The 27,991-nt window shown below is 50.8% G+C and overlaps 1 protein-coding gene across 4 annotated transcripts in view; it reads right to left on the reverse strand.

Moving 5' to 3' along the window:
* Positions 1–5,387: 5,387 nt before the first annotated feature.
* The window catches only part of PIGO (phosphatidylinositol glycan anchor biosynthesis class O), a 140,988-nt gene continuing 118,384 nt past the window's right edge, over positions 5,388–27,991 (reverse strand). The window contains exons 1-11 of one of the 4 annotated variants that reach the window (XM_081212712.1): positions 16,062–16,247; positions 14,442–14,932; positions 12,722–12,865; positions 11,785–11,908; positions 10,873–11,032; positions 10,051–10,224; positions 8,431–9,940; positions 7,634–7,837; positions 6,876–7,069; positions 6,645–6,715; positions 5,388–5,875 (exon numbers count right to left, since the gene is read on the reverse strand). In XM_081212712.1, coding sequence (XP_081068838.1) covers positions 5,746–5,875; positions 6,645–6,715; positions 6,876–7,069; positions 7,634–7,837; positions 8,431–9,940; positions 10,051–10,224; positions 10,873–11,032; positions 11,785–11,908; positions 12,722–12,865; positions 14,442–14,931 — 3,201 coding nt within the window. In that variant the 5' untranslated portion in view covers position 14,932; positions 16,062–16,247 and the 3' untranslated portion in view covers positions 5,388–5,745. Of the gene's footprint in view, positions 5,876–6,644; positions 6,716–6,875; positions 7,074–7,633; positions 7,838–8,430; positions 9,941–10,050; positions 10,225–10,872; positions 11,033–11,784; positions 11,909–12,721; positions 12,866–14,441; positions 14,933–16,057; positions 16,248–27,991 lie in introns of those variants that run through there. The other 3 variants (XM_081212711.1, XM_081212713.1, XM_081212714.1) reach the window with 3 other exon arrangements.

The raw sequence follows: 27,991 nt of genomic DNA on the forward strand, positions 1-27,991 counted from the left end.
ACTGTCCTGTGGGGTATGTCAGGCTGAGAGGCAGTGGCTGGCCCAAGTTCACCCGGTGAGCTCCATGGCCAAGTGGCAGGATTTGAACCCTGGCCTCCTGGGTCCCAGCAGTCCGACCCTCGCACCTCAGCTTGCAGGAATGGGAGAAATGTCCCCCAGAGAGCTGCTGCCAGTCCAGCTGCTGAAGGAACAGCAGGGAAATACAGATTTTTTGGTGGAGGTTCTAAGCCAGAAACTCAAGACGCAGGGTGATGAGAGATCAGCATTAAGCAAAACTCCATCACCTTTCTTAGAAATATCCTGTTGAGGAGTCCCAGCTCAAACTAAACAGCACAGAAAGATCCTCACATAGAAGCTGGGCCACTCTGAGAAGAGGATTCTGGGCTAAGCGGGCTCTCTTTGGCCTGATGCAGCTTCAGGACTTTTCCAGTGCTCTCAGTCCTATACCTGCTGTGAGAACACCGGAAGAACCCTGAAGCAGAATCAGGCCAAAGGGAACCTGCTTAGCCCAGAATCCTCTTCTCCCAGCAGCCAACCAGTTGCCCATTATGGGAATCCCACAAACAGGATCTGCAAGCAGCAGTGGAGCTCTCCCCATGTGTTGCTTTGTTCTGAGGCAGAAGGGCTTTCCTTATTATTATTATTATTATTACCCCACACATCTGGTTTCCCCAGCCCCTACAGTTTTACACACATACCAAGGACATAATTTCTTACCCACCTTCACCATGAAGTCCCAGGGCTGGTTGCAGCAATATAGAAACAAATTAAATCAGATCAAACCAATTACAGTCGAGAGAAGAGGGTGAGATATCTCTATGTACAGGTGTCAAGGCCAGGCTAAAGTGGTACATCTTCCTCAGGCGACAGAAACCATACAATGAAGGTGCAAGATGGACCTATGTGGGGATCCTGCAGCTTAGAAGCTGCTACTCCCTGAACTCCTGAGGACGGTGGAACTGCCAAGGTAGCCCTCTTGGTTTATCTGAACGCCCAAGAGGGTGTCTGCAGAGAAGGAGGTGATCTTTCAGATATTTCAGGCCTAAGTTTGGGAGGGATCTACCCCACTCTTGATGTGGTCAGCACCTTCAGCACCACACACCGCCCACAGCAGGAGCGGGAGGCGTGGCCTTCCCTTTTGGGGGCATCCAGCATTGGCAACAATTAGAAGATGGTAGGAGCTGGAGTCCAGCTACTGACTGGTCAGGCAACCCACCCTAAAGTAAGGACTGCAGGAGCAACAAGGTTCAGAGCTGGTTGCAAAAAGGGAACGCTGGCAGAAGATGGCACTGCCCACTTTGAGAGGGGCCTTGACTTACAAGTAATAAGACAGTTGTTGCAGACTCTGGGGGGCAAATAAAACTTACTACCTTTTCCACCCCAGCATGTTCCTTCCTTTGGCCCCTGCACATCCCACCCTCCAACACAGTTTAGTCTCAGGCTCACTTGTAGCCCCCCCCCCAATTCATCACTCTTTCATCACTAGAATGCGCACACAACCTTCCTTCCTTCCTCCCCACCCAGGAACAGATCTTTGTTTACGTCAACAAAGAGGCAATTTTCCATCGTTTGGGATCAGACATTTTATTTACAGCAGTTTTAGAGCCAGCCCTGGCACACGTCTCCCCTTTCAACCTTGTGCACCGAAAACCCTTTTCTTAAAAAAAGCACTTCCAACACCTGCTTTTGACCCTCCCCAAAGGAAGCTAACAGGATGACTATTCAGCATAAAAGGACCAACTCAGAACTACTTGCTCGTGGGTTTTGGTTTCATATTGCAGAAACAAAAAAGAAGCTGCAGAGTTATTCTATGCAAAGCCACTCCTTTTCTTGGTCTTCCCATAAAACATACCCTAAGAGGTAGGCCAGGGTATACCCAGTTTTGCACGTCAGGATAGAGAGGCACATAAGGTGAAAACACTTGCCCAAGGCAATAATGGTTCCAGCGGAGAGAGACTATGGACCACGGTCTGGTCTCCCTCAGAGGCAGGAGCAGGCCAAATAAAGGCACTGGAGGGTTTATAACTACTCTCAGTCTTCTGCTACCCTTCCAGATCTGAGAATTCTAGTATGGATGGCTCCTGCTAGGAATCTGTAAGTAAAGTGACCATGTGCAGGATGGGCAGGAGTAAGCCCACCTCCAGCTCAGAACTAGCAATGTCCCTGGTCTGAGCCGCAGAAGCTCCTGGCAACCTGCTAAGTGTGATTTGTACATATCTGTAGGGAGGGCAAAACCCACAGGGCTGGCTATTTGTGGGTGCTTCCTTAACACTAAAATACACCAGAGCATTTTACAGAGAAGGAACAAGTATTGTGGCATGTAGCAGCAGAACTGCAGGTAGAAAGTCCCCAGGTCCTCTAAGGGAGAATTATCTGTATACTATGAAACAAACATCAGAAAATCCAGGATATAAAAACACAGAAGTATTTCTCTTTTGCTTTTATAGCCCAAGAAAGAGCACAGGCCCTGACGGATGGTTTCAAATGTTTGAACGTAATTCCTTCCCATTTGAAAAGCGGCACTTCTGATTTTGAAGCCCAGATTTTCTGACATAATACTTCATAGTAAAATCAACTGTCCCTTAGGAGACTGGGTGTCAAGATCTCATCAGCTGGTTCCTCCAACTTGCAGCTCACAGTTCCCTCTAACAGTAGATGAAGCAAGCCGTCACCTGTAGAAATTCTGGCTCTTTCAGGGCGGTGTAAGGAAAACCTGGCTGCCAGATCAGGCCAAAGGGAGCCCATCTAGAGCCCTCGCCTATTGTGATGCCCCAGCAAGTGGTATTCAGAGGCATTTACTGCCCCAATCCTGGAGGTAGTGTGTCGTAACGAGTAACCACTGAAACTCTCAGTACGACTTCTGTTCTTTTTAAGCTAAAGCCAGCAGTGCTAACCTTGAGTAATTTCAAACCAAACAGCTGTGAAATCATGGATGGAGAAGGATGCTGACGAGAGCAACAAATCATGTTTAATGAGCCTGGATCTGCCCCTGCATGGAAATGGCGGGTACTAAACTTCAGAGCAAGTGCTCAGAACTGACAAACTGGGGCTGCTTAGGGGGCACTTAAGAATACTGACTGATCAGGGATTGCAAGGAAGCAGGCATGTGAAATTTGAAGCAAAGCCCCAGACATCTGCAAAACGGCAAGAGATGCCAGGAAGAAACCTCTTGGATTGTGCCGAGTTTGGGGCAGAAAAATGTACTGGCTTGGCCTCTCAGGCTCTCAGAACCAGATCCCAGGTCTCAGGGAAGCTTCAGCTAATGAGGATTTTTAAGGCACCAATTCTGTGTAGAGAGGGAGAAGCAGCCAACACACCTGGGCTGGCAGGCAAGGCTGAAAGTCTCGCTAGCATTGCTTTACTGGGCAAGAAAAGCCAGAGAGAATGCATAGAGTTTGAGGGGGCTGGAGAAGGTCAGGCCCCCCACCAACCCCCACCTGTTTGCCTGCAGCAGCCCCAACATAAAGCATGTCAACCACAAGCCTTTGCAACCACCTCATGGAAGTCGTTCCCTGTGCACTGTGTAAGCTTGCCATAAAAATGAATGTATCTTCCATGACACAAGAACACAGAAGCATAGCAGCATCAGGGTCACTCCCGTGGCTCAAATACCCTGAAGCAGCCGAGAAAACAGACAATGATAACAGACATCAGAGGAAGGTGTTGACAATTGGGAGTTGCGTCCTCCGTTTTCCGAGGTATGGTAAGGCAGAGCAAAACAAAGATCAGGGATGTCTTAGCACGGCCAAATCTTGCAGCGTTCAGTGGTACAACTGCTCAGCTGCTTCCAGGCGCCTGTCCATTCCACATCCACTGTGACGAGTTCCCTGGGCTGAGGCTGCTGCTACACCATCCATCCATCACAAGGAAGCAGCATCCAGCAGGCCAAAGGGTCCGCGCTTGAGCAGCCTCACATGCTCAATGAAAAGCTGACTCCTTGAAGGCATTGAAGAAAACTCAAAATGGGACTCCCCTCTGAAAGCAGCCCCACCAACCCACGTCTTTGAAAGGCAACCCATCTCTGTTTTAGCCAAAGCAAGACCCAACAACCTTCTCAAGGGAGACCAAGCGGCAGAGCAGGAGTCCAGCCTGCCAAGTCCTTGACAGAACATGGATTCTGAAGCAACAAACAGAAAGTCAGAGCAGATTCGTTTGATGACTCCTTTGCTAACAAGCCCAAAGGGAGGAAGAGATGTAGCCAAGGATAAAGAGGGCCTCTCTTGCGTCCTCCTCCTGAGCACAGAGCAGGTTCAGGCTAATCGTGGCCGGAAATGGCTCTCCCCAGACCTTTCCTTCAAGGAAGGGACCTTTGGGCTTGATGATCCAGAGCAGCCAGTGAGGCCCAGAACAAGGGGTCTGTCCCCAAAAGAGGAGGAGAAGCAGGGAGGTGGGTTCTGGCACCACGCGGAAGTGGCGCTGAGTTACACAGAACACTACTGCAGGCATAAAAGCAGGGGCGGGGAGGCAGGCTGTGGCTCAGTGGGACAGGCACATGCTTCGCATGCAGTAGGTGTGGGATCTTCAGGTAGCAGACTCGGGCAGAAGTGATGAGGAAGGATGATCTACCTGAGGCCGGGAAAGCGTGTATGTCTGAGCAGACGACACTGCCTGGGATGGACTGAGCAGCTTCCTTTGTTGCAAAGCCAGCGCAGGAAACTACCAGAACACCCAGCCAGAAGCTGCCAAGCGGCCATGCCAAATTTCACCTTGTGGAGAACTGGAACTCCAATTTTTTCTTCTTCAAAAGGCCAGATTCAGAAATCTGGAACTCAAAACAGAACCAAGTCTCAGCGAGGAAATGAGACTTAGGCTTCAGCACCAAAAAGTTGAGGTTCTTCAAAACGTTGGGCCCCGAAAGAGCTTCTGGCCAGTGCTGGGGGCCACCCAGGTGCCTGCGACCAAGGAGGGTGTTCTGTTCCTGCTGCAGCCTTGGTTCTTGAAGGAGAATGAGCCTTTTCTGCACCGACAGGGCTTTGAGCAAAAACCACAGACCAATCAAGCCTTTCTGAAGGTGCCACCAGCCACCAGTTAGAAACAGCGGCAGCATTCAGTCCTCAAAGAGCAGTCCAAGCAAGACCTTCCTCGGGTTGGCAAAGAATCCGTTGGCAGTCAGCTCGGAGGGTGCTTTTTCCTGGTCCAGAATCCGGCCTCTCCAGCTCGGGGCATGGATTTCCCTTTCTGCCATTCCCAAGAGGTGCCCACAGCCTTTCCCCACCCCCCACCCCCCCGCGTGCAGCTGCTCAGACTCCAGACTCATGAAGGAACCAAGGAGAAGCAAGCAAGTCACCCGCAAGAGCGATGCCCACGGATCTGGATCTCAGCCGCACACGCCCGTAAGGGTTCTCTTTGGAAACAAGGGGCAGCTCCCTCTGCATTTCTCTCCCCCCCCCCCCACTCACAGACCAAAAGGGCCACTCCCCAGTGATTCACTGGCGACCCACAAGCTGTGAGTGGCAACTGAGATCAGGGCATGTCTCTTTGGAGCGTGGGAAGGCTCTTTCTGCAAAACGAAAGACCCGGCAACCGCCACCAAGCTGAAGACTCATCTTTCCCCCCCCCCCCCCGCTCTGTCACTGGCAAATGGAGCTCCAAGCCCTACAGGAAAACCCAGGTGGGGGAGACCAGAGAGAACGATGGCTCAGCCCACTGAGTTGTGGGCAGCGCGAGAATCTCCCCAAGGCGCTCTCTGCGGTTGTGCGGGGGGGGGGGGGCCTTTGCCAGAAGGCCCCTCTTCCTCCTCTCGTGCTACCTGGACTGAGCAAGGATGAGCCGCTTGAACCACAGGCTGACGGCGCAGTCCACCCGCATGACTAGGCCGATGCCCAGCAGGAGGAAGAGGCTGCTCACCATGAAGCCCAGCGCTTCAAAGAGGAACCTGGAAGCAGAAGAGAAGCCCCAGGTGAGGAAAGGACCGCAAAGGCTCCACAGGAGGCGCTCTGCATGCGAGAGGCCCCAAATTTAACCCTTGAGGGAAGAGGGGCACATGGGGGGAGGCAGCTAGTGAAGACACTATAGGGGCAACTGGCCTAACTCAGGGGCAAGTCAACTACTCATTTCTGTGCTGGGTGGTAGGGCTAGGCGATATATCGTCCAAAACCGCTTTGAAGTCCTTATCATGATACTGGTTTCATAATTTTTGACCTGGCAATATATTGCGAATCATGACGTGTGCATGTGCTATGCAAAAATCACAATGTGGGGAAAACCCTGAAGCCGGCCAATGCGTCTCTCGATTCCTGCAGCCCCCGTTAACTGCCAGGTCAGCGCTTTCTCTTTCAGAATAGTATTGAATGGAAGAATCTTATGTTGTTTCTGTCACTGTCTTTGTTTTGTCTTTTTCCTTTTCTTCTGTTTGTTTCATTTTATATATATATATGTAGAGATGTACGGTTATTAAGTCTGATATTATTTGATTTCTGTAGTGGTTATTAATGCATGTGTCTGTTAAACTATGTATTTATTTGTATATTTGAAATAAAAAAATAATACAAAAGAGAGAGAGTGAGAGCAGCCTACAGCTGACAGAACTCTAACTCAGACCACCCTTTTCCCATCCAGCCTTGCAACTCTGCCCGGCAGCCCTTTCCCTGCTAGCACACGGAGGGGACTGAGCTCCAGAGCCACAGGACACTTGCCCAACTTACTTGGGGGCAAACACCTTCCAGACCATGAGGTGCCTTCTGAGGATGATCGCTGCCAAGACACAAGCCAGAATCTATGGGGGAAAGAAAAGGAGTTCAGGCTGCAGGTAAACCTCCTGGCGTTCATTCACTGTATCCTCACATGCACAGCCCACCAGTCCCCATCACCGCCTCTCCCTCCCTCCTCTCTCTGGCTTGCAGAAAAAGGCCTCCCCCGGTGTTTCAGGCACATACCTGAACCCCCAGAACAAGCAGGTACTTGAGCCCCAGCTGCAGAAGCGCTGCTGAAAACTTCTCTGGGGCTTCCCGGAGCCTCATCTCCATCATCTGCTCCTCTCTGTCTGGAGGTTCTGCCTTCGACTTCTTGCCCTTGGAGGCGGTGGGCATTTCACAGACAAATGGCCAAAGCAGAAGCAAAGGGCAGCCGGCTACCTCGAGGAAAGGAGGAGGAAGAGAGAGGGGTCACTGGAGAGAATGCCGGGGACCACCAGCTGATGGAACCCAGAGGAAAAAAGAAAGGGGCAAGAAGATAAATCCCTCTAAATCAGCGCTTCCCAAACTGTTTCGGGGGCCCACCCACTTGGTTCCATCAACGCAGCCCCAGCACCTGCTACCCTGCCTATAAAAAGCATTATTCAGAATAGTGTTTTGCACAATCCACTCAGGAAGAAAATAACACAGTACAATTCAAAACAGTAACAATTAATTGAAAATTCATTCAGAATCCAAGTGAAACTATTCAGTTTAATTAATTCAACGAAACTGATGAGTTTGATCCAAGGATATCAGCTTTTTGAAGTCAGGTAGCCATTTACACCTCTTTGCCTCCCCCCTTAGGAAACCCCAGGGCCCCCGCCAGTACCGCCCACTTTGGAAACCACTGTGCTAAACAATCCCTGGGGGGATTATGCCCCCCCTTCACCATTCACGCTCTGCCTGTTGCAAGCTCAGAGAAAGAGTCTTGGGGCCTTTCCCAGAGGCAGCAGACTCACCTGCAAAGAGGATGTGGGAGGCGAAGGTGTTGGCCCCAACCAGGAGCGCCGGCAGCAGGTTGGTTTCATGCCCCTGCTGGAAGCCGACAAAGGCTGCGTTCCAGTGGATGGCTGGGAAGACTGGCTGGTGGCCTGTGGCGTAGAAGAACTGGGCGGCAGCGAGAGCCCAGGCGACGAGGGCGTACCAGGGCACCACGAAGGGATCTGGGGTGGGAGGACGAGAACCGTCAGGGCCAGCAAGGAACCCCTGGAGACACAACGCGGCAGAGCTTCCGCAGCGGGAACCAGAATTATGTTCAACTAACCCACCCCATCAGTGCAAGGATTTCCACTTGCCTGGCGAGACTCCCCCCTCCCCTGCCAGAGGTTCCCAAGTGTTTTGGGGCAACCGCCCTCCCCTCAGTTCCATAAACTCGTCCCCACCTTTTAAAAAGAGTTATTCAGAATAGCTGTTTGCATGCCCCACTGAAGAAGATGACAAAATTCAAAATTCTGATAGTAAATTGCACATTTATGCAAAATCCAATGGAAAGGTGGGGAACATCCCATTGCGCAAGCAGAAATCCCTGGTCACCCAGGTCCTAGTCTGCCTTGCTTTGCAGTTTCTGTGGCCTCCTCCTGCTCCCCTCTTCCCGGGGACCCCCCCCTGCAGATTCCTAGGGCACCATTAGGCCTTAACAGCGGGGCCCTGTTTAGCTTCTGCCATTTCCCTGAGAGCGAAGCCCTTCCTGCAAGAGGACGCTGTCCACAGCCCTGACTGAGGAGGAGCGGAGACCCAGGGCCGTGCCCTTACTCACCAGCCTGCGAGGAGGAGAGCGCCACGGCGCAGGCGTGCATCCAGAGCAGCGCGAAGGCCTCGAGGAAGAGAAGCAGGAAGGCCAGGCTGAGCCGCTCGCTGTGCAGCGTCATGAAGAGGAAGCCCAGCAGGGCCAAGCAGATGAGGAGCGCGGCCGAGTAGACGCTGCCCAGCCCGTAGGCGGCCACCGTGGCCCTGCCGCCCGACTTGGCCTCGTCCAGGCGGCTCTTCAGGGACTGCTGCATGCGCCGGTAGAGCTGGGGGATGACGTGCTGGAGCTCCGCCTGGGAGCTGGGCGAGACAATGGGGGCCTCGGCCGGCTCCCGGCTGTCGCGCACAAAGACGGTCACGGGGTCCCAGAGGACCAGCAGGAGCCCCACCAGCACCAGGCCGAAGATCCCCTGGGGGAAGGCCACCAGGGCCAGCTGCACCCAGGCGTGCAGCTTGACCAGGGCCTCCTCGGCTCCGGAGGTGATGGCCCAGTAGCCCCCCACGCAGACGGCCAGCAGCGGGAAGCCCCAGCGCACAAAGAGCACCGGGGCGCTGGGGCTGTTGAGGTTGCCGTAGTGGCGCAGCCAGCGGCGCACGCCCCAGGCCAGGAGGGCCAGCACGGCCAGGCAGAGGAGGTAGAAGGAGTTCTTGGCCCCCGGGTCCTGCAGGCTGGAGAGCGGGGCCAGGAGCGGCGAGGAGCGGCAGCAGGGGGTCTCCTCGCGGCACTGCCGGAAGAGCGCCGAGAGGCGGGCGCAGGCGAGGACCACGCCCAGCAGCCCCAGCAGCCGCAGGGCCAGGGGGGAGCCGCCCTCCAGCCGCCCCTCCCAGTGCAGGCGCAGCACCAGCAGCAGCACCAGCGAGGCCAGCAGGAAGGGCGCCACCTGCGCCTCGGCCACCACGAAGCTGTCTGAGAGCATGGCGCCACAGCGAGCCAGCAGGATGCCTCCGGGCAGGCCCAGCCCCGATGCCCGCAGCCTCTGCCTCAGGCTGGTGCCCGCAGAGGGAGAACAAGCGCTGGCCGCATGGCTCCTCCACGGCCGCTTGGCCCAGCAGTGCCAGAAGAAGCCGCACTGGGAGGCTGCTGCTCCCCAGGAGGAGAGCAGGACAAGGTCCGCAGCGGCCCAGCCAAGGAGGTGAGCCAGACTGGGCAGGGCCACCCCCACCACACCCCAGAGGACGGGGTAGAGGAGGAGGCGGCGGTAGGAGAAGCTCAGGCCCGAGGCCACCCTGGAGGCAACGTAGCACAGCACACAGGAAGACGTCAGCAGGGCACAGCCAGCCAGCATGCGGGCCGGGTGGAACCGGGCCCAGGACTCAGCGCAGACGGCCCTCGCCTCCTGCAGATAGCGCCGGAAGCGGCCCCGGAGGTGCTCCAGGTGAGGCAGAGCAGGGGCCCCCGGCTGGGCGGAGAGCTGCTCGTGCTCCTCCACGGCAGCAGAGAAGAGGTCCTGGAGCCGCCGCAGCTTCTCCACCGAGAGGTCCTGGGCTGCCCGAGAGTAGGAGCGCAGGAAGCGGTCGACCTGCAACACCAAGTGTCTCCGTCACTGAGCGCAGGAACACTCAAGGGGTGGGGTAGGCTGGACTCTAAGGAGCCTTTCTCCTCAAGACCCGGCCGCCAAGCTCCTCTTACCTGCCGGGCGTTGATGCTGTATGCCTCCAGCTGGGCGAGGAGCGAGGAGGCAGCGCCGCCCTCTGCGGCAAACAGCTCAGCCATCACTTCCCCGATGTTGCTGTAGGGCACTGGCACCCCCAGTAGCAGGGCCAGCGTGGGGACCAGGTTCACCTGCGGGACGGTCTCTGGCTCCTGGAGAGAGGGAGGAAGCGAGGGGTCCGGCTGCTGAAGGGCAGGGAGAACAGCACCCTGTGGGGACCCCAGGACCCCACCCACCCTCAGCAGGCAAGCAGCACCAGCAGCACCAGCAGCACAGGAAGCCGCCTGGTACACAATCAGACCCTTGAGTCCCTCTGGCTCAGTTATGTCTACACTGTCGGGCAGCAGTGACTCTCCAGGGTTGCAGGCAGGAGCCTCTCCCATCCCGCCCTAGGGGTGCCATTGGGGATTGATCCTGGGGCTCCTGCACCCACGACGGAAGCCAAGCCACTGAGGCACAAGTCTTTTGCCTTCTCAAAAGCCTCCCACCTTCTCCCCCAGCCAGCCAGCCAGCCAGAAAGAAGCTGGCAGGCAGCCATGACTGAACTCTTCAGCTCTAAAAGGTAAGAAGCCTGAAAAGAGCACCAATCTCCTTTCCAAAGCGCAACTGGCCAAGGGGTTATTTGCACCAGTTGCAACAAGCTCTCAGCCACATAAGAAGTAATTTAGAGGCTGCTGGGTCCGGCTGCTGGTCCATCTAGTCCAGCCTCCTTTCTCACAGTGGCTGACCAGATGCAAAAGGTGGGAAGGGAAAGATCCCAACAGAGAGAGAGAGAGCGCGCCTGCCTGCACCTGGCTTACCTGAGGCGGGTGGCTCTGGAACAGCTGGGCTTTGCTGTACACAAAGAGGGCTGCGTTGACCTCCTCTTCGCTGTCTCCTCCGTGGTCCCCAGTCCCCGTCATGCCGTGGTCCCCTGCTACCAGGAGCAGCGTGTCATTCGCCAGGTGGTCAACCAGTGACCTGTCCATCAACAATACGGGACTTCAGCCGCCTCCCTGTGCCAGCGGGTGCCCCCCACGGCAAAGTGGGGGGTGGGCGCCAGCCACGTTGTTTAGGCAGGACCTTCAGGGGCACCTGAGCCCAAATGCAGGTTTGACGGGGGACTTTCTGACTCACAGCCTGAGATGCTCTCCTGCAGCAAACCAACTCTGGGGCTTAACTTCCAGGGTGCAGGTCCTGGGGCCCAAGGCCAGCTGCTTCCCTTCCAGGCAGGGCCAGGGCTCACATCCTGGTTGGGGCAGCCTTGGCCAAGTGGCTCCAGTTCAAACTGCCTCCAGGGGGTCCTTCCGAGCCTGAATCAGAGGCTCATCCCAGAGCACTCTCGAAACAGCTTCTCTACACGGAGCTCAAAAGCTAATGTTTAGAGGGACATTGACACAGCTGCTCTGAACTACAACTCCCAGCAGAATCATGCTAGCAGGACCCAATGCACTCCAAAACGTCTAGTGGGCACCAGGTTGGCAAAGGGGCCCCTAACATAATGCAAACGTCCAAAGACCTTTTGAGGTCCCCAAGCAGCTGGAGCCCAAAGCAGAGGAAGGAGAATAAAACAAGCAGGAGAACTCCCACTTCTGCCCCTCCCAGCGCTGGCCAGGACAATCCACGTTCCTCTGGAAGGCCCAGCTGCTGCTCATCCTGCTTCAGTCCTTGGCACAGGATGGGCCGGTGCTGAGAAGCCAGGGGCACCCACATGACCCGAGAAACCAGCTCACCTGAGCATGTCATTCATCTGCAAGAGCTTCTTGGCCATTTCGGGGTGGTCTGGTCCATGCTTATGGCCACAGTGATCCACGCCCAAGAAGTGGGCAATCAGCAACTCCCACTCGCCACCATCGACTGCGCCACCACAGAGAGAGGGAGAGAGAGGAGGAGAAGCATGAAGACTTGCCCCTTCCGCTCTGAGAGGCAGCCAATGTTTCTTTCTTCTCTGGTGCACTTTACTGAGGGCTGAGAGGAAGAGCAGGAGCAGATTTCTCCCCCTCCCCCTTCAATGCACACCTTCAGATGTGCTCAGGGCCAGGCCTTGAAGACACAGGGAGGGACAATGAGAGGCAGGCAAAAAGCCAGCAGACTTTTCAGATTTTGCTGCCAGCAGAGGGCAGGGGGTGACAAGGGCTGGCGGAGGATGAGTGGCTTCTCATTGGAAAAACATCCACATGGAAAGGATTCCATTGTGGGTGAAGAAATTCCATTCATGCAATTTGCAGAGCTCTGCTTAGTCCAAAACAAGTGGTTTCAAAAACAAAATTCGAGAGGCAGCCTACTTCCTTTTTAAAGCTGACATAAATTCAAGGCAAGGCAATCCATTTTGAGACAAGCGTTTTCCCATTCAAAACTGACTTTTAATTGTTCAATGTTCCCCCTTTTGCAAAAACCAATCTTGAAGATCTCTTTAACAATTTAGAATGTCTCTCCCTCAAGGATCCTGGCTGGCACAAGGGGACTTGAGCCACACCAGAGCCTGGAGCCTGCAAGGTCACATCACCCTTCAAGGTTATGGACGGAGAACGTGTAGGGCAGACAGAGGGCAAGCCACTCCCAGCAGGCCTCTCAGCCAGCTGCAAAGCGCCTCTGCCTGCTCCACCTGTTTCCTCCAGCAACCTGGCATGAAAAGGGAGCCAAGAACTCCGGCCCGGGACAGCGGCTCACCTGTCTCATACAAATGCTGCAGGATTCCATCATCTACAGTGTGAAGATCCTTCACGTTGAACGAAGGGAAGAAGTACGAGCGGTGGAAGGCCTGGGGGAAGAGCCCGTCCCAGGTGTCGTCCCCCATGAACACCACTCTTTTCCCTGCAAGGGAGGGGGGAATGAGAGAGGGGTGTTTAGAGCACAGCAATGAGCAGGTCACCAAGTTAGGGAGCCGAAACCTAGTCAGCGGAGCCCAGGAGCTCCACGTTCCGTTTCTCTTGGTTCCTTTCTAGAGAGCTCAGGAAATTCATCCTCAGATCCACCCAACCAGAACATTCAAGGCCAAGGAGGGATATGCACACAGCTCTCCTCCAGCTCAGGGAAACAGCATCACACAGTCACTACAGATCAGCCCCTTTGAGTCGATAACACAGTGGTGCAGTTTCTTTCTTTCTTTCTTTCTTTCTTTCTTTCTTTTTTGTTAGAGCATTTATTAATTTTCCAATAAAAAACATCCAATTAACATGTCAAATCATAATCCAATAAAAATAAAAAACTAAAATAAAAAAGATCAAATTGTCTTCCGAATTGTAATTTTGATTTTACAGCTGAAACTCGAAGCATATCCAAATCTCAGTCCTGCCTCTCATCGACACAGTGGTGCAGTTTCCACCTGACAAAAGTTCGGTTTTCTACAAAAATATACATGGGAAGAACTGTAAGCCACAGTCTGCTTTCCTTGAGGTGTTGAGGCAGCTTCAGCAAGGATATTGTTTATAGTTTCTACACTGTACCTTTTAAATTTCTTCAAAAAATATTAAGCCATTTATAAATGTGTTAAACAAACAATCAACAATGACCCATACTATTCCACACATTTCATGCCCACATTCTGCCTTGGTAGCAAACGCAGCACAGTTAGACCCCCGCAACCTCTTGAGTTCTCCCTGCTGATTTGAGCTGGTGCTCAGTGTATGTCGCCACAAAAGCGGTCCCTGTCTGAACTTTTCCTCTAACCTGCATCATCAAGCCACAAAGGCAAAAGTCCCCAGAATATATAAGACCACATCAAGAATTAGTTCACTGTCAGTTTTGTACTAATTTATTTCCCCACGTATTTCTGCAGTAGCCTTTTCAGAGTAACCTGTCAGTCTGAAACATAACAGGGAACAAGTTGCCTTTGTACAACATCCCCGCCTAGCTGCTTTGGAGGCCATTTCCCCTCACCAAAAGCAGCCAGGCAAATGGCAATTGAGAAGCCTGGATGACATGCCATGAAGTCATATGCCCAGCCTAGAAGGATGGCTGGCCTACTCCCAGATCCAGCCACTGCCTCCAAACCACAATATACACCACAGAGACCAGGGCCCTGGCTCTCATGTTCAGCAGGTCAAAGCAACCCCATCCCAAGTGGAGCAGAACTGAACTTGCCAGACGCTTCTTCCCAACCTCAAATATAAATCTGCCTGCTTTCAACTACCAAGTCATAACCTACGAGGAAGTAGCACATGATGCAAGTCTACACCAGAAACATAAAGGGAACCATTTTGTCACTAGCACTTGCAAGCTAAGTCCCGAGAGAAAAATGAAAGAGTAGGGAGAAGAGTGCATCTGAGGAAAAGGAAGGAAGAAATGAAGATGAAGAAAGCCCTTCCCTTAGTCCACAACAGCTAGAATAAGAGAGGCCAGACATTCTGCAAAGAGCCTGCCCTCACTGCCCGCTTCTGGAGGCACCCACCGTTCTGCGCCAGCTGCCAGAGCAAGTTGTCCTCCTGGATGGCGTAGGAGGCGAAGTTGCTGCCGGCGTCAATGAAGGTGGGCAGGGAGCCGGTGGTGATGCCCTTGATGCGCTGCATGGTGGTGGTGGGAGGGTCGGCCCGGAAGCGGAAGAGGCGGGCATGCAGGGGCTGCAGACTGGCCAGCTGGTGCAGGAAGCCCAGCTTGTTCTCGTAAGGCCGCGGCTCCCGCCTGGAGGGGTCGTACTGGGCAAACTCAAACTTGAGGGCGTCGATGATGACGAGCACGGCTTTGGGGAAGCGCCTTGGCAGCCAGCAGGAGTCGAGGGGGGCCCTGGCCCCTGGCAGGGAGGCGGCCAGGGGGTCCGAGCAGCTGCTGCGGTTGGCCAGCTCCACACGCATGAGCAGGAAGCCGCTGGTGAAGAGCCCGATGGCCGAGAAGAAGAGGAAGCAGGTCCAGGCAAGGAAGAGCAGCACTGGTACTCTCTGCATCCTGCGGGGGGGGGGGGGGAGGGAGAAAGGACCAGTGAGCAGTGGGTGCCCCTCACACCCCTTGGGTGCTCAAAGTCTACCGGTCTCACCGGTGTTTTCGTAGCAACAAGCAGTATAGTATGACCTGCATAAGACGTAATATAACACAAATCATCGCCTGGGTGAAACATGAGATAAACGATGCATTGCTCTATGCCAGCAATGTCCAACTGGTCAACAGCGATTGAGATGGAGATCACTGGGGTGTTCCAGGTCGATCGCTGGAGTTAAGAAAGTGATTGGCCGGTTGCTCACGCCGCGCCCTGCGCCTGGTGCTATGCCCCATTCTCTCTGCTGGTGCTGCTGGGAAAGCTTATTATCCCTGTATTGGTGCCGAAAAAGCCCAATTACTCCGTTCAATCCTTCCCCCCAAAAGCTGAAGAAGTGAGGTCACTCCCCCCTAAAAGAAGCTCAACACCTCTTGGCAATTGCTCCTAAAAATTGTTCCTTTCCCCTTAAGAAAAGTTCAACCACTCTGGTCTCTCCCCCCTAAAAAAAAGCTTAGCAAATATGGGCAATGCCAATGGGCAGATCACTGCCAGTTTTGTTATACCGGGAGTAGATCGCAGTCTCTATAGAGTTGGGTGTCCCTGCTCTACGTCAATGACCAAAGGCAGGCCCCCCAAACTCGGCCCTCCAGCTGTTTTGGGACTACAACTCCCATCATCCCTCGCTAACAGGACCAGTGGTCAGGGCTGATGGGAATGGTAGTCCCAAATTGTAGGGCCGAGTTTGGGTGTGCCTGGCTTAAGGGCTTCGTGGGGCTCCCTCCCTCCCTCCCCGGGCCGGCGGGGTGACCTTGGGCTGCCCCTCCCAGCTGCCTCCGCCGGGCTGCGGGTGTCGCTGCCAGAGCAAAGCCCCCCAGGGCGAGAAGACGCCCCCCCCCCCGGAGGAAGGCCAGGGCGGGAGAAACAGGCGAAAGCCCCCCCCCCGGAAGGCTGAGGGCCAGGTGCCTTTGGCCAAGGGACCCCGGCAGGCAGCCCTGGGCCCGAGGGGGGAGAGGCTGGGCCGGGGGGGTCACCCCTCTCCCCTCCCCCAGAACCGGGACCCACGGGAGGAGGGAGGGAGGGAATGAGGGGACCCCCACCTGCCTGCTGAGGGGGGCAGACTCCGCCGCCGCCGCCGCCGCCGCCGCCGCGCCCTTCCTCGGCCTGGGCCCTCCTCTTCCTCCTCCTCCTCCTCGTCCGCCTGGCCCCCCGGAGGCCCGTTCGGGGCTGCGGCGGCCCCACCTGGCGGCCAGGTGCGCGTGGGAGGGGGGAGGGAGATCCAGGGCGGCCCTTCCGGGAAAGGGCGGAAGCGGAGGCCAGCGAGAGGCGGGCCAGAGCGGCAGGAGGGCGCCCCCGCGCGGCCGGGAAGAGCCAGGCTGGCCCCTGCCATGTGGCCCCTGACTCCCCCTGTGGGGGAGAGTTAAAAAACAGGCACACCTTTCTAAGCTCTCCATAGGAGGACACTCCAGCCTCTGCAGCATTTCCCTCGCCCTTTTCTGCACCTTTTGCAACTCTGCAGCATCTTCCCCCAGGTTGTTGCTATTAGGAGAAAAGGGGGAGAAATCTGCGGACCACCTTAAGCAACCTGGGGGGGGGGGGGGAGACTTAGCTGCGGCAAACAAATAACCCAACAGCAGCAGGTTTGTGTCATGTTGAGGCATCAGGCATAAGCCTGCATTTTATTAATGTTTGATCAGGACTTGTATATTAAAGAGGGCTTAGATTTTCAAAAGTAGATTTTCAAATGTTTCATGCCAGGCAAGAAGGCTAGCTGCTTAAGAAAACAGTGTTTTCCTCCTCTTAGACAAGGGGCCCCTTTTGATTGATAGCAGAAAGCAATTCTCAAAGTCATAAAAGCTGAAATTACAGACTGAGTAATGACACTGACCCTACATGTTACAGAAGATAACAAAGGCAGAGATAAATATAATTAGGAATGGGCAAATAGTAAAATGATACCATGGGCCTCTCTTAAACCTTGAGCTGTATTTTCTAAGGCCAGAGGCAAATGGGGAGAAGCATCTAGCTGACAGAGAAAGAGAGGCTTTTTTGGGAAGTCTTTTTAAAACTGTTTCTTTCTTAAACTGAGAGAAAAGGCAACTGGCTTGGCTGGGGAAAAAGAAGCTTCTTCCCATTTTATTTTGAGGCTGGAAAGGAGGGTGAAAGGGGGAGGTGTAAACTAAAGAGCCTTCTTTAAAAACTGTTTTTTTTTACTGAGTTCCTTCCTTTCTACTTTGAGAAGCTTTATTCTTTTAAAAGGTTACCTATGATAATGTATGAAATATATTAGCTTAAATATATTGGCTTAAATGTAATTATGCAAAGGATTTAACAAATGCTAGAAGAGTTGTATTTATCCTGGAATTAAGTCAGCCAGCAGTTTAGCCCCCCCTGCCAGACAGGAAGACGCCATCAAATGCTGTCCTGATATATGGCTGTCAGGCATTTGTTTAGAAACCTTCAAATGAAGGATATCTTTCAATGTTGATGTGAAACTCAAGATCCTTGACATATGTTTAAGATAAAAATTTAAGATTAACCATTTGTTTTAGAAGGCAATAGGGCAAGGAGGGCAAGAGGTGAGCTGGTAATTAAGATTCCTTGTTGAGACACATGTAAGATATATTACTACTTATTTGTCATTTATAGATGTAACAATATATAGCTCTTTGTCCTCCATATAAGGACAGGAGGATATGGGTGTATCTTTTTGTGATTGGTTCTAGCAATCAGCCAATAGGAAATCCAACTAGGCTGATTGGACAGAGGCAGCCAAAGGAGGAGCAAAGGGGGCTGGATTAAGGGAATATAAGGGCTGGCCATAATGGCAGGAGGCCAGGCCAGAGCTTGGTAACCATATACCACTGTGCCTCTCATTTATTTGTCTGACAAATAAATAATTATTTTAATTTCTCTATTGCTGCGTTGAATATTTCATTCCAGCTAAGCGTTAACCACAAGCAGGGTGCTACATTTTATGGTGCCCCTGTGACTCGGATAAGTGGTCTGCTGGAACGCAGCCCCTTCGCTCTACTGAGCAGGGTACAAGAGAGAGGATCTCTAAACTGCTTACCCAAGCGCGCACTGGTAAATTTTTCCAGGGGGAGAGGACTTCCGGGTTGGCGCGATCCAGGAATGGCGGATTCCCTCCGAGCTCCGGAGGGAATCGGCTCAGCGGTGGATGGGTCTTTGCCGTGCCGGCGACACGGGGACCCTTAAAAACCGCAGGCGCGGAAGCCTGCGGACTGAGGACTCGGCGGGTGTCTCAAGTGCCTCCCCTGATTCGCAATGAGCCTTTTTAAAGGCTACGGAGGGGATACGGGGGACGGCGCGACACTGAGAGTCGATCGCTACCGCCGCTGAGCAAAGCCGCGAGCCATAACTGGAGAGCGCTGACTTCCTTCCTTGAAATTCGGACTGAAAAAAGAACCCGTGAGTAATCTGGAACTGAACTCTAAAAATTTTTATCCTTTGAATTTGAGACGACCGGGGGGTGAGCCAAAAGGAAGTCCCCACCCCCCCCTTGCAGACGATCCAGAGCAACGATACAAGAGCTAAGCTGGAGCGCCTACCCTGTAAAGGGTGAGTTTTAAAAAGACAGCAACTTCCAAGATTTAGAAAGGCAAATTTGAACAGGAGAGTGGAGTGTTGAAAGAGACTTTGTTTTGTGGTAAATAACCCTCCCTCCCGGGCCCGGGAGCGATCTGCCTTGGAGCCTGTGTAGAGGAGCAGAATTTGACAGCTGTCAAAGCTGTCAAATGGACTGTTAACAGTGAAAAAATTGCTACTTAAGATCTCTCCGGATTAAAAGGAGTTACAATTGAACTAAAATTGTGGGAAACAAAGAAACAATAACAGGACAGAGGATTGTTGGAGAAAAGATCATTCAGCAACCAGATTCCCTCTAGGGGGAATTCTGTGGAATTACAATGGCTGTGGGTGGAAAGATACTGAGAGAAATTGAAAGGATGTTTTCACTGGTGGGAGCTTTACAGGAGCAGACTACAGCTATGAGTAAACAATTGACGACCTTGGATTTGGAAACAAGTAGCTCTGCTGAATGTAATGACGATCTGAGTGAGAAAGAACCCACAGCTGAATTTGAAATAATAAACAAAGAAGAGGAGAAGACAAAACAAGAAAGAGAACAAGTTATGTGGGAAAATACTAACCAGAATCCGGCATCTGGAGAATACAAGCAAGGAGACTATTGGATTAAATCCAGTGTAAACCTACGAAAGACACAGAAGATGAAAGTGGAGGCCCTGGGAGTTTATGGAATTCAGGAACTGGAAATAAAGAAGTATAATTGGGGCCTCCACATAGACTTTGATTTTGATTTTGACTATCATCAAGACTCGGGCCTAGTGGAAACTCCTCAGCAGCTGCCTTTAAATATGGGAAGAGACTATGGACTGACTGGATTGATTGTTAAGGAAATCTTTCGAGACTCGATGACAGACAAAAAGGACTACCAACAAAACCGGCGGAGAGGGACTGGCAAAGATTTGAGAGCCTCGGATGTGCGGAATCCAGGCTAAAAACTGTTATTTTGGACATGTCTTGGGAAAGGACGCCAAGCGGGGATGGGAGGGAGGGAAGTATCTAAATTTAAACAACACTCAAGACCAGGGGGTTTAGTAATAAGGAAACTATTCAGGAAAAAATGAGAAATCGAGGGAAGAGAATTGGGGTCCAACTTAGGGAAAACTTATTTTTGTTTTTATAAAAGGACTAATATTAAGACGGAAGAAATACTAACTTGCTGACACAAACTTGGGAATAGGGATGCAAGGGAGGGGGTGGGGGGAAGTCAAGGACCAGGGTTAGAAAATAAGATTTTCGGGAACTATTCATGTTTGTTGTGTGTTATGTTTGTTTTGGTGTTATGTGTTTTGTTTTTGTCTATAAAAAATGTGAAAACCCAATAAAAATTTTATAAAAAAAAAAAAAAAAATTTTTCCAGGGGGAACGCAGAAGTCTCGTCTGTCTGATACCCTGCTCACTGGCGGCGACGGACCGGGGGGGAAACGGAACCAACCAGGGGTAAGTGCACAAAGGGATTTTTGGCCCTCCAATTAATTGGGAGGAAGAGAAGTCTTGATCAAACTTCTGCGTCTCAGTAAGTGGGAACTGAGTACGCTAGGTGGTTGGATACATCAGATGGTGATCTGGTGGGGGAAAAGGGAAGAATGGGAGGTAGTGTGTGGTGAAGTATCTAACGCATTGTATGTGTGAGAAAGTACAGAGCAATCTGTAGCTGACCTGAGTGTGGAGTGGGTAGTACTTCGGTTCCCAGTGAGGCGACTCCATCTGGGCAAGGAAACCCACGAAGCGTGTGTGTGAGTGACTGAGTGGATACTTCACAGGGCCATACAATGGGAGTTGGGGGTTCAAAAGGGGAAAATACACCTCTTGAATGTATGTTAAATAATTTTAAGAAAGCCTTCTCAGGGGCGTATGGAGTCAAAATGACGCCAGAGCGCCTGAGAACGTTATGTGAATTAGAGTGGCCGAAGCAAAATACTGAATGGCCATCTCAAGGAACCTTTGATATAAATTTAGTAAGCAAACTTTGGTCTAACATCGCCAAAGAAATTGGAGGGTGCCCAGAACAATTTTCATATATAGATTCCTGGCTGAGCACATTAAATAAAAATCCTCCATGGATAAGGGAATGCAAAGTCCAACGATGCAAATTATTGGCTGTAAAAGCCGAAGCTAGGAAAGGAATCTTGCCAAATAAACTCAAACCCATTTTTGAGGGACCAGAGGAAGAGCTGCTTCCACCTCCACCTTATGCTCCACATCGAAGGGAGCCTAATCCAAACACTCCACCAGTTGTAACCCCAAGGCAAGAAAGTGGAATGAATAATGGGGCTGGAGTCACAGAACTTGATTCCTTGATAGATTATGATAAATATCTTCAGGAGGCATTGGAGGCCTATAATAAAGCCCAAGCAGAAGTGGTTATTCCATCTGTGAGTCCCAGTAGAACTCCATCTACAGTCTCTTTTAGTGAAACAACTGATTGCCTACCCCAAACTCCTGTACATCCAAGTCCTAGAGAATTATTACAGAAGTTACAGGGAGACCTTAATCGGTCAGCAAGCAATACAGCCAGGCGTATAAAGCTGCTAAAAGAACGCCTTGGGACAAATACCATCCCCTATGATTTGAGGCCCCTAGAGCAAGGCGAAGAGAAAGATCACGTAGTAGCCCCTCTCAGAAGAGTATTTGATGCACTTGAGGAGCCTGTGCTGGTTAACGGGCAACTCGGACCACGGCCACCTCGAACTTCGACCCTGCAATATATTCCATTCACGACTACAGATCTGATGAATTGGAAAACACACACCCCATCTTTTGCAGAAAAACCTCAGGCTATGATGGACTTGGTGACTTCAATAATAAATACTCATAGTCCTACTTGGACAGATTGCCGCCAGCTCCTGAATACTCTGTTCACCACTGAGGAAAGGAGAGACATAATTGAAAAGGCACAGATATATTTGCGTGAGCAGGCCAGAGTGGGAAATATTTATAATATTGACCGTCATCTCCAAGACAACTTTCCCTTGGAAGATCCTAATTGGGATCCAAACAATGTAATTCACCTGGCCAGACTTACCACCTACCGCCAGACGCTTGTGCAAGGTATCCGCAGGGCATGCCAGAAGCCCACTAATATGTCTAAAGTCTCAGAAGTAGAACAGAAACCAAATGAGAGTCCAGGAGACTTTTTAGAGAGGCTGCAAGAAGCCTATCGTATATGGACTCCTTTTGACCCTGAAGCCCCTGAAAACAGCAGAATGATTACTGCTACATTTGTGGCCCAGTGCGCTTCTGACATTCGTAAGAAAATTCAGAAATCCGAAGGATGGGAAGGGATGCTGATGAGCCAAATTATGGCCATTGCACGCCGAGTTTATCGGAATAGGGATGAGGCTGAGAAACAAGAGAAGAAGAAGTGGCAGAAGGAAAAGATGGTAATGCTAGCCACAGCAGTGAAGCAAGACTACCGCCCCTTAAATGGAGGAAGAGGGCGGGGAAGGAATCCACCACTGGGAAGGAATCAATGTGCAAATTGCAAGAAGGAGGGTCATTGGAAGCGGGAGTGTCCTGAACCCCTGAGGTTGGAAGAAGTACGCCCAGGCCCAGGCCCAGGCTCCGGCCCAAGAAACCAGGGACGGGGACGGGGAATGATCCGAGATGGAAGATATCAGAGACCTGGACAAGGACGGAGTAGGGACAATGTCATTGGACTGGCAGAGGAGGATTTTACCCAAGACTAGGAAAGACCGGACTCCATAAAGTTAGGCTTCCAGGAGCCCACGGTCACGATCCAATTAGGAAGCCATTTAATAGACTTTATGATTGATACTGGGGCTGAATACTCAGTACTCCCAGAACTATTGCAGAAAAAGGCATCCAAAAGTGTAGTCATTAAAAGTGCCACTGGTCAGTCAGCTAAGAGGTCTTTCCTCCAACCTTTGGAATGCCAGATTGGGGGACATCGTTTAACCCATCAGTTTTTGTATATACCTGAGTGTCCAATACCTCTCTTAGGTAGAGATATGCTGTCCAAATTGCAGGCCCAAATCACCTTCACTCCTCGAGGTCCAGAAATGAAATTGCCATCAAAGGCAGCAGGAATAATTTCCCTCTCAGTACCTAAGGAACAATCATGGCGCCTAATGTCAGCCCTGCAAGTCCAACCCACATTGGATACAGAGTTAAACAAGCTCCTCCGAACTCTACAGGTGCCACCAGGAGTATGGGCCGAAAATAGCCCACCAGGAATGGCCAAGAATATAGCTCCAATTGTAGTAACCTTAAAACCTATGGCTACCCCTGTATCTGTAAAGCAATATCCTTTACCCCGGCGAGCAGCAGAGGGCATCCAGAAACATTTGGACCGCCTATTAAAATATGGTCTGCTTAAGCCCTGCCAATCAGAATGGAACACACCCCTTTTGCCTGTTCGAAAACCTGGGACAGATGAATACAGGCCAGTGCAGGACTTGAGGCTCGTAAACCAGGCTATCGAGACCTTGCACCCAAATGTACCAAACCCATACACCCTGCTGAGTTTGATCCCACCAGAAGCAACATTTTTTACTGTATTGGACTTGAAAGATGCATTCTTCTGTTGCCGGCTGGCACCACAGAGCCAACCTATATTTGCCTTCCAGTGGGAAGACCCTTTGACAGGAACAAAAGGCCAGCTAACCTGGACGAGATTGCCCCAGGGATTCAAAAATTCCCCAACTTTATTTGGCACTGCCTTGGCGAAGGATCTAACAAGTTACCCATCAATACCTGGAGAAAAGGTGGTTCTGCAATATGTAGATGACCTTATACTAGCAGCAAAGGATTTTGATACCTGTAAAGAAGGTACAGAGGAACTGCTCCACTTGCTCTGGGAAGCTGGCTACCGAGTTTCCCAGAAAAAGGCACAGTTATGTTTAGAAAAGGTCAAATATTTGGGCTTTGACATCTCACACCAACAACGAGCATTGAGGCCAGAGAGGAAAGAAGCTATTTGCCTTATCAAGGAACCTACCACAAGGAAACAACTCAGAGGATTCCTGGGAACAGCAGGGTTTTGTAGACTATGGATACCTGATTTCAGCAGTCTGGCCAAACCCTTACATGAAAGCACTCGAGGTGCAGAAAAGGACCCATTCGTATGGGGACCTGAGCAGCAACAAGCCTTTTTAGTTATCAAACAACGACTTATGGAGGCCCCAGCCCTTGGACTGCCTAATTCGGAAAAACCCTTTCAGCTGTATGTACATGAACAGAATGGGATTGCAGCGGCAGTCCTGACCCAGAGATTAGGAAGTTGGAACCGTCCAGTAGCTTATTTGTCAAAACAATTGGACTCAGTAGCAAAAGGATGGCCTCCATGCCTAAGGGCAGTAGCGGCCACTGCCAGCCTTGTCAAAGAAGCTGATAAATTTACCTTCGGCCAGACGATGTATGTGAATGTACCTCATGCTGTTCTGACACTCATGGAATATAAGGGTAGTTATTGGCTAACGAACCCAAGGATGGCTAGGTACCAAGGCCTATTGTGTGAAAATCCCAGGATTCATCTACGAGTAGTGAATATGCTCAATCCAGCGACTTTGCTGCCCCTACCAGAGGTAGATGATGAAGAATCACATGATTGTCTCCAAGTAATGGATGAAGTTTATTCCAGTAGACCCGATCTGAAAGATGAACCATTGAAAAATCCAGATGTTGTATATTATACTGATGGTAGCAGTTACCTGCATGAAGGTGCCAGACGAGCAGGATATGCTGTGGTCACCAATGAGGAAGTTGTGGAAGCTGAAGCTTTGCCTGCTGGCACCTCAGCACAAAAAGCTGAACTTATAGGTTTAACTAGAGCTCTGCAATTGGCAGCCGGATGTAAGGCAAACATCTATACTGATTCTAAATATGCCTTCTTAACCCTGCATGCACATGGTGCTCTATGGAAAGAAAGAGGTCTAATAGGAGCCCACGGGAAGGCCTTGAAATATGGACCTGAAGTAGAAATCCTGTTAGAAGCAGTATGGGCTCCAGAACAGATTGCTGTAATGCACTGCAAAGGTCATGGACGAGGAAGGGATCCAATAACCAGAGGAAATCATGCTGCTGACAAAGCAGCCCGAGAGGCAGCCCAAAAGCCTGTGGGAGGATTTATAGCAGCCCTCATACCAGAGGTAGTTCCAGAAGAAGTTAAACCTCACTATACCCCAGAAGAGAGGAAGTGGGCTGAACAGGAAGGAGCAGTTGTGAAGGACGGTTGGATGATCCTGCCAGACAATAGGATTTATGTACCTCATCATCTAGCAGGCACAATTGTAAGAAATTATCATGAATCTACTCACCTTGGCGGTACTGCAACCAGAGAGAGTCTCAGTCGGAAGTTGTATATTATTAACCTATCACAATTAGCAACTTGCATTTCACAGAAATGTGTTCTTTGTGCTAAAAACAATCCCAGGCAGGGACCGGTACAACCTCCTGGAATCCAACATGTGGGATATGTCCCCATGGAAAGCCTAATTGTGGACTTCACAGAGCTGGTCCCTTCTAAGGGATTCAAGTATCTCCTTGTGTTTGTAGATACTCTTACCGGATGGGTTGAAGCTTTTCCCACCCGAACTGAAAAGGCACGAGAGGTAACTAAGAGACTCCTCACTGAATTGATCCCGAGGTTTGGATTACCTAGATGCATTGGAAGTGACAATGGGCCAGCGTTCATTGATCAAGTAGTACAAGAAGTATGTCGAGTCCTACAAGTGAAATGGAGACTGCATGCAGCCTATAGGCCTCAGAGTTCAGGGAAAACTGAAAGAATGAATCGGACTCTGAAAACCCAATTGGCAAAATTAACCCAGGAAACGGGATTGGGATGGGTAGATGTGTTACCCATAACACTGTTTCGTGTTCGGTGTGCACCCACAAAAAGACTTAAGTTGTCACCTTTTGAGCTCCTGTATGGGAGACCGCCCTCCTTTGTTCAGGATATTTCAGCTGATCTTAAACAAATAGGAGACCATGTGACACAGGGACAAGTGCAATCTCTCTCCCGTGTTTTTGTTTCTCTTAACAGGTGGGCCCTCGAGCGTACGCCGTGCAGCATTGCCGAGCCGATTCATCAGTTCCAGGCTGGCGATAGCGTATGGGTGAAAGAGTGGAAACGTGATCCACTTGCACCTAAGTGGCGTGGACCTTACACCGTCTTGCTCTCTACTCCAACAGCGGTGAAGGTAGCTGAGGTGACCCCCTGGATTCATCACTCCCGTTTGAAGAAGTCCGAAGGCAGTTGGACGTGCAAAGGTGACCCCTCTAATCCTCTTAAACTGACTCTCTCCAAAAACCCCTGTATCTAGCCCTACCGGGAACGGGCTAGGTCACGGGCAACATTAGACGACCGGCCTGCTGCAGCCACAACCTGGAAGCTGGCTGACCTGCGCACGCCTGAAGCTTGAGGAGCATCTGAACCAGCGATTGTGAAAGGACAGATTCTCTTATACAATTAATTGACTGCCCCCCCCCCTTGTGGAACAATTATCAGAGATATTACTCATTGGGGATCCTCGGGATATATGTTTTGGTCTTGGTGGTTCCCCATTTCTGTCACTGGGGGAATTATATTGGGACTAATATTTATTTGCTATCACAATAAGGTAATCTTTTGTGGGAGGAATGCATATGCTAGACATCAACATGATTCTATTAATCCTGATCCCTTGGGAAGGGGAAGGGTCCTTGAATCTGACCAAATTGACTAAATATGGATTCCGCCATGACCACAATATGTGGGTAGGTTTAGCTGAAATGGTAGCCAATGTTGCAAATAGGACCAATTGCCTTGTTTGCTCTCTCGGGCCAGATGATTCAGAGGGAGGTATGCCCTTATTACCGATACCATTAGATGCCATTGGTATGGTAAGCGAAATACCACACCAAACAGAAGTACAGAATTTCCCCGGATGGAACTCAACTAAACCATTACGAGTTATACCTGTACAAGGGGAATTCTGTGTACATAAATCATCAAATGCAGCTGATTCTACCATGATAGGCTCTTCTCATTGTCACTATACTTGGGATAATATTAAGAATACCTGGGCACACGATACTACCTATCGAACTCGGGATGCCTTGCCCTGTGCACCTCCTTTTATTCATGCATGGAAAGTGGTATGGAACATAACTGTGACAGAAAAAGGCAATCTAACATACTGCACTGTGAACTCTCTACCTCTTTTGCTATTTCGCCTTCTGTACTCCACGTACCAAAGACCTCAGACACGATGGTTGTGGTGGATATGTGGAGAATGGGCATACAAGAAACTCCCCTCCAAATGGAGTGGGACTTGTTTCCTGGGATGGGTATTACCACCAATGTGGATTATGCCCACTAATTTGGCCAAGCGTACACGAAGAAACGCTGATATTTCTCATATAGCAGGAGGAAGTACCCAAAGTTGGAGCGGTACTGATGATTGGCCACCAGAGCGCATTATAGCCTATTATGATCCTGCCTCCTGGAATCCTGGTGAGCTCATACAAGGGGCACGGGATCCTATTTATAATCTAAACAGAATAATTCGATTGCAAGCAGTAGTGGAACTTGTAACCAATGCAACGGCCAAGAGTTTGAGACTTATTGCACAACAGTTGGATGAAAGTAGAGCCGCCATTTTGCAGCTGAAAATGGGAATGGATTATGTACTTGCCAAGCAGGGAGGCCTATGTGGAGTCTTGAACTTGACAGGGAATGCCTGTTGCTTTAACATTTCAGATAATGGTGAGGCAATCCGTGTGTTGGCCACAAAGATGGAGAATATAGCACATGTCCCAGTACAAACATGGGAAGGATGGGATATGGGATGGCTCACCAATTGGTTACCTAATGTCACAGGACTCAAAGGGATACTATTGTCTTGCTTGTTTTTCTTGACAGTAGTGGTAATGGTTTTATGTATGATGCCATGTATCATTTCATGTTTTAGAAGTACAATTAGCAAGATGGTTTCAAATGAAACTCTACCTCATATCATGGCCCTATACAGAGCTTTACCTCAGGAACATGATGAAGGTCAAGCTATCAAGGACACTTGGGATGAAGGTCCTTGAGCTTGAAAGGGGGGAATGAGGCATCAGGCATAAGCCTGCATTTTATTAATGTTTGATCAGGACTTGTATATTAAAGAGGGCTTAGATTTTCAAAAGTAGATTTTCAAATGTTTCATGCCAGGCAAGAAGGCTAGCTGCTTAAGAAAACAGTGTTTTCCTCCTCTTAGACAAGGGGCCCCTTTTGATTGATAGCAGAAAGCAATTCTCAAAGTCATAAAAGCTGAAATTACAGACTGAGTAATGACACTGACCCTACATGTTACAGAAGATAACAAAGGCAGAGATAAATATAATTAGGAATGGGCAAATAGTAAAATGATACCATGGGCCTCTCTTAAACCTTGAGCTGTATTTTCTAAGGCCAGAGGCAAATGGGGAGAAGCATCTAG

The sequence above is a fragment of the Podarcis bocagei genome (assembly GCF_964188305.1).
Source record: "Podarcis bocagei genome assembly, chromosome: 11".
Classification (NCBI taxonomy): Eukaryota; Metazoa; Chordata; class Lepidosauria; order Squamata; family Lacertidae; genus Podarcis; species Podarcis bocagei.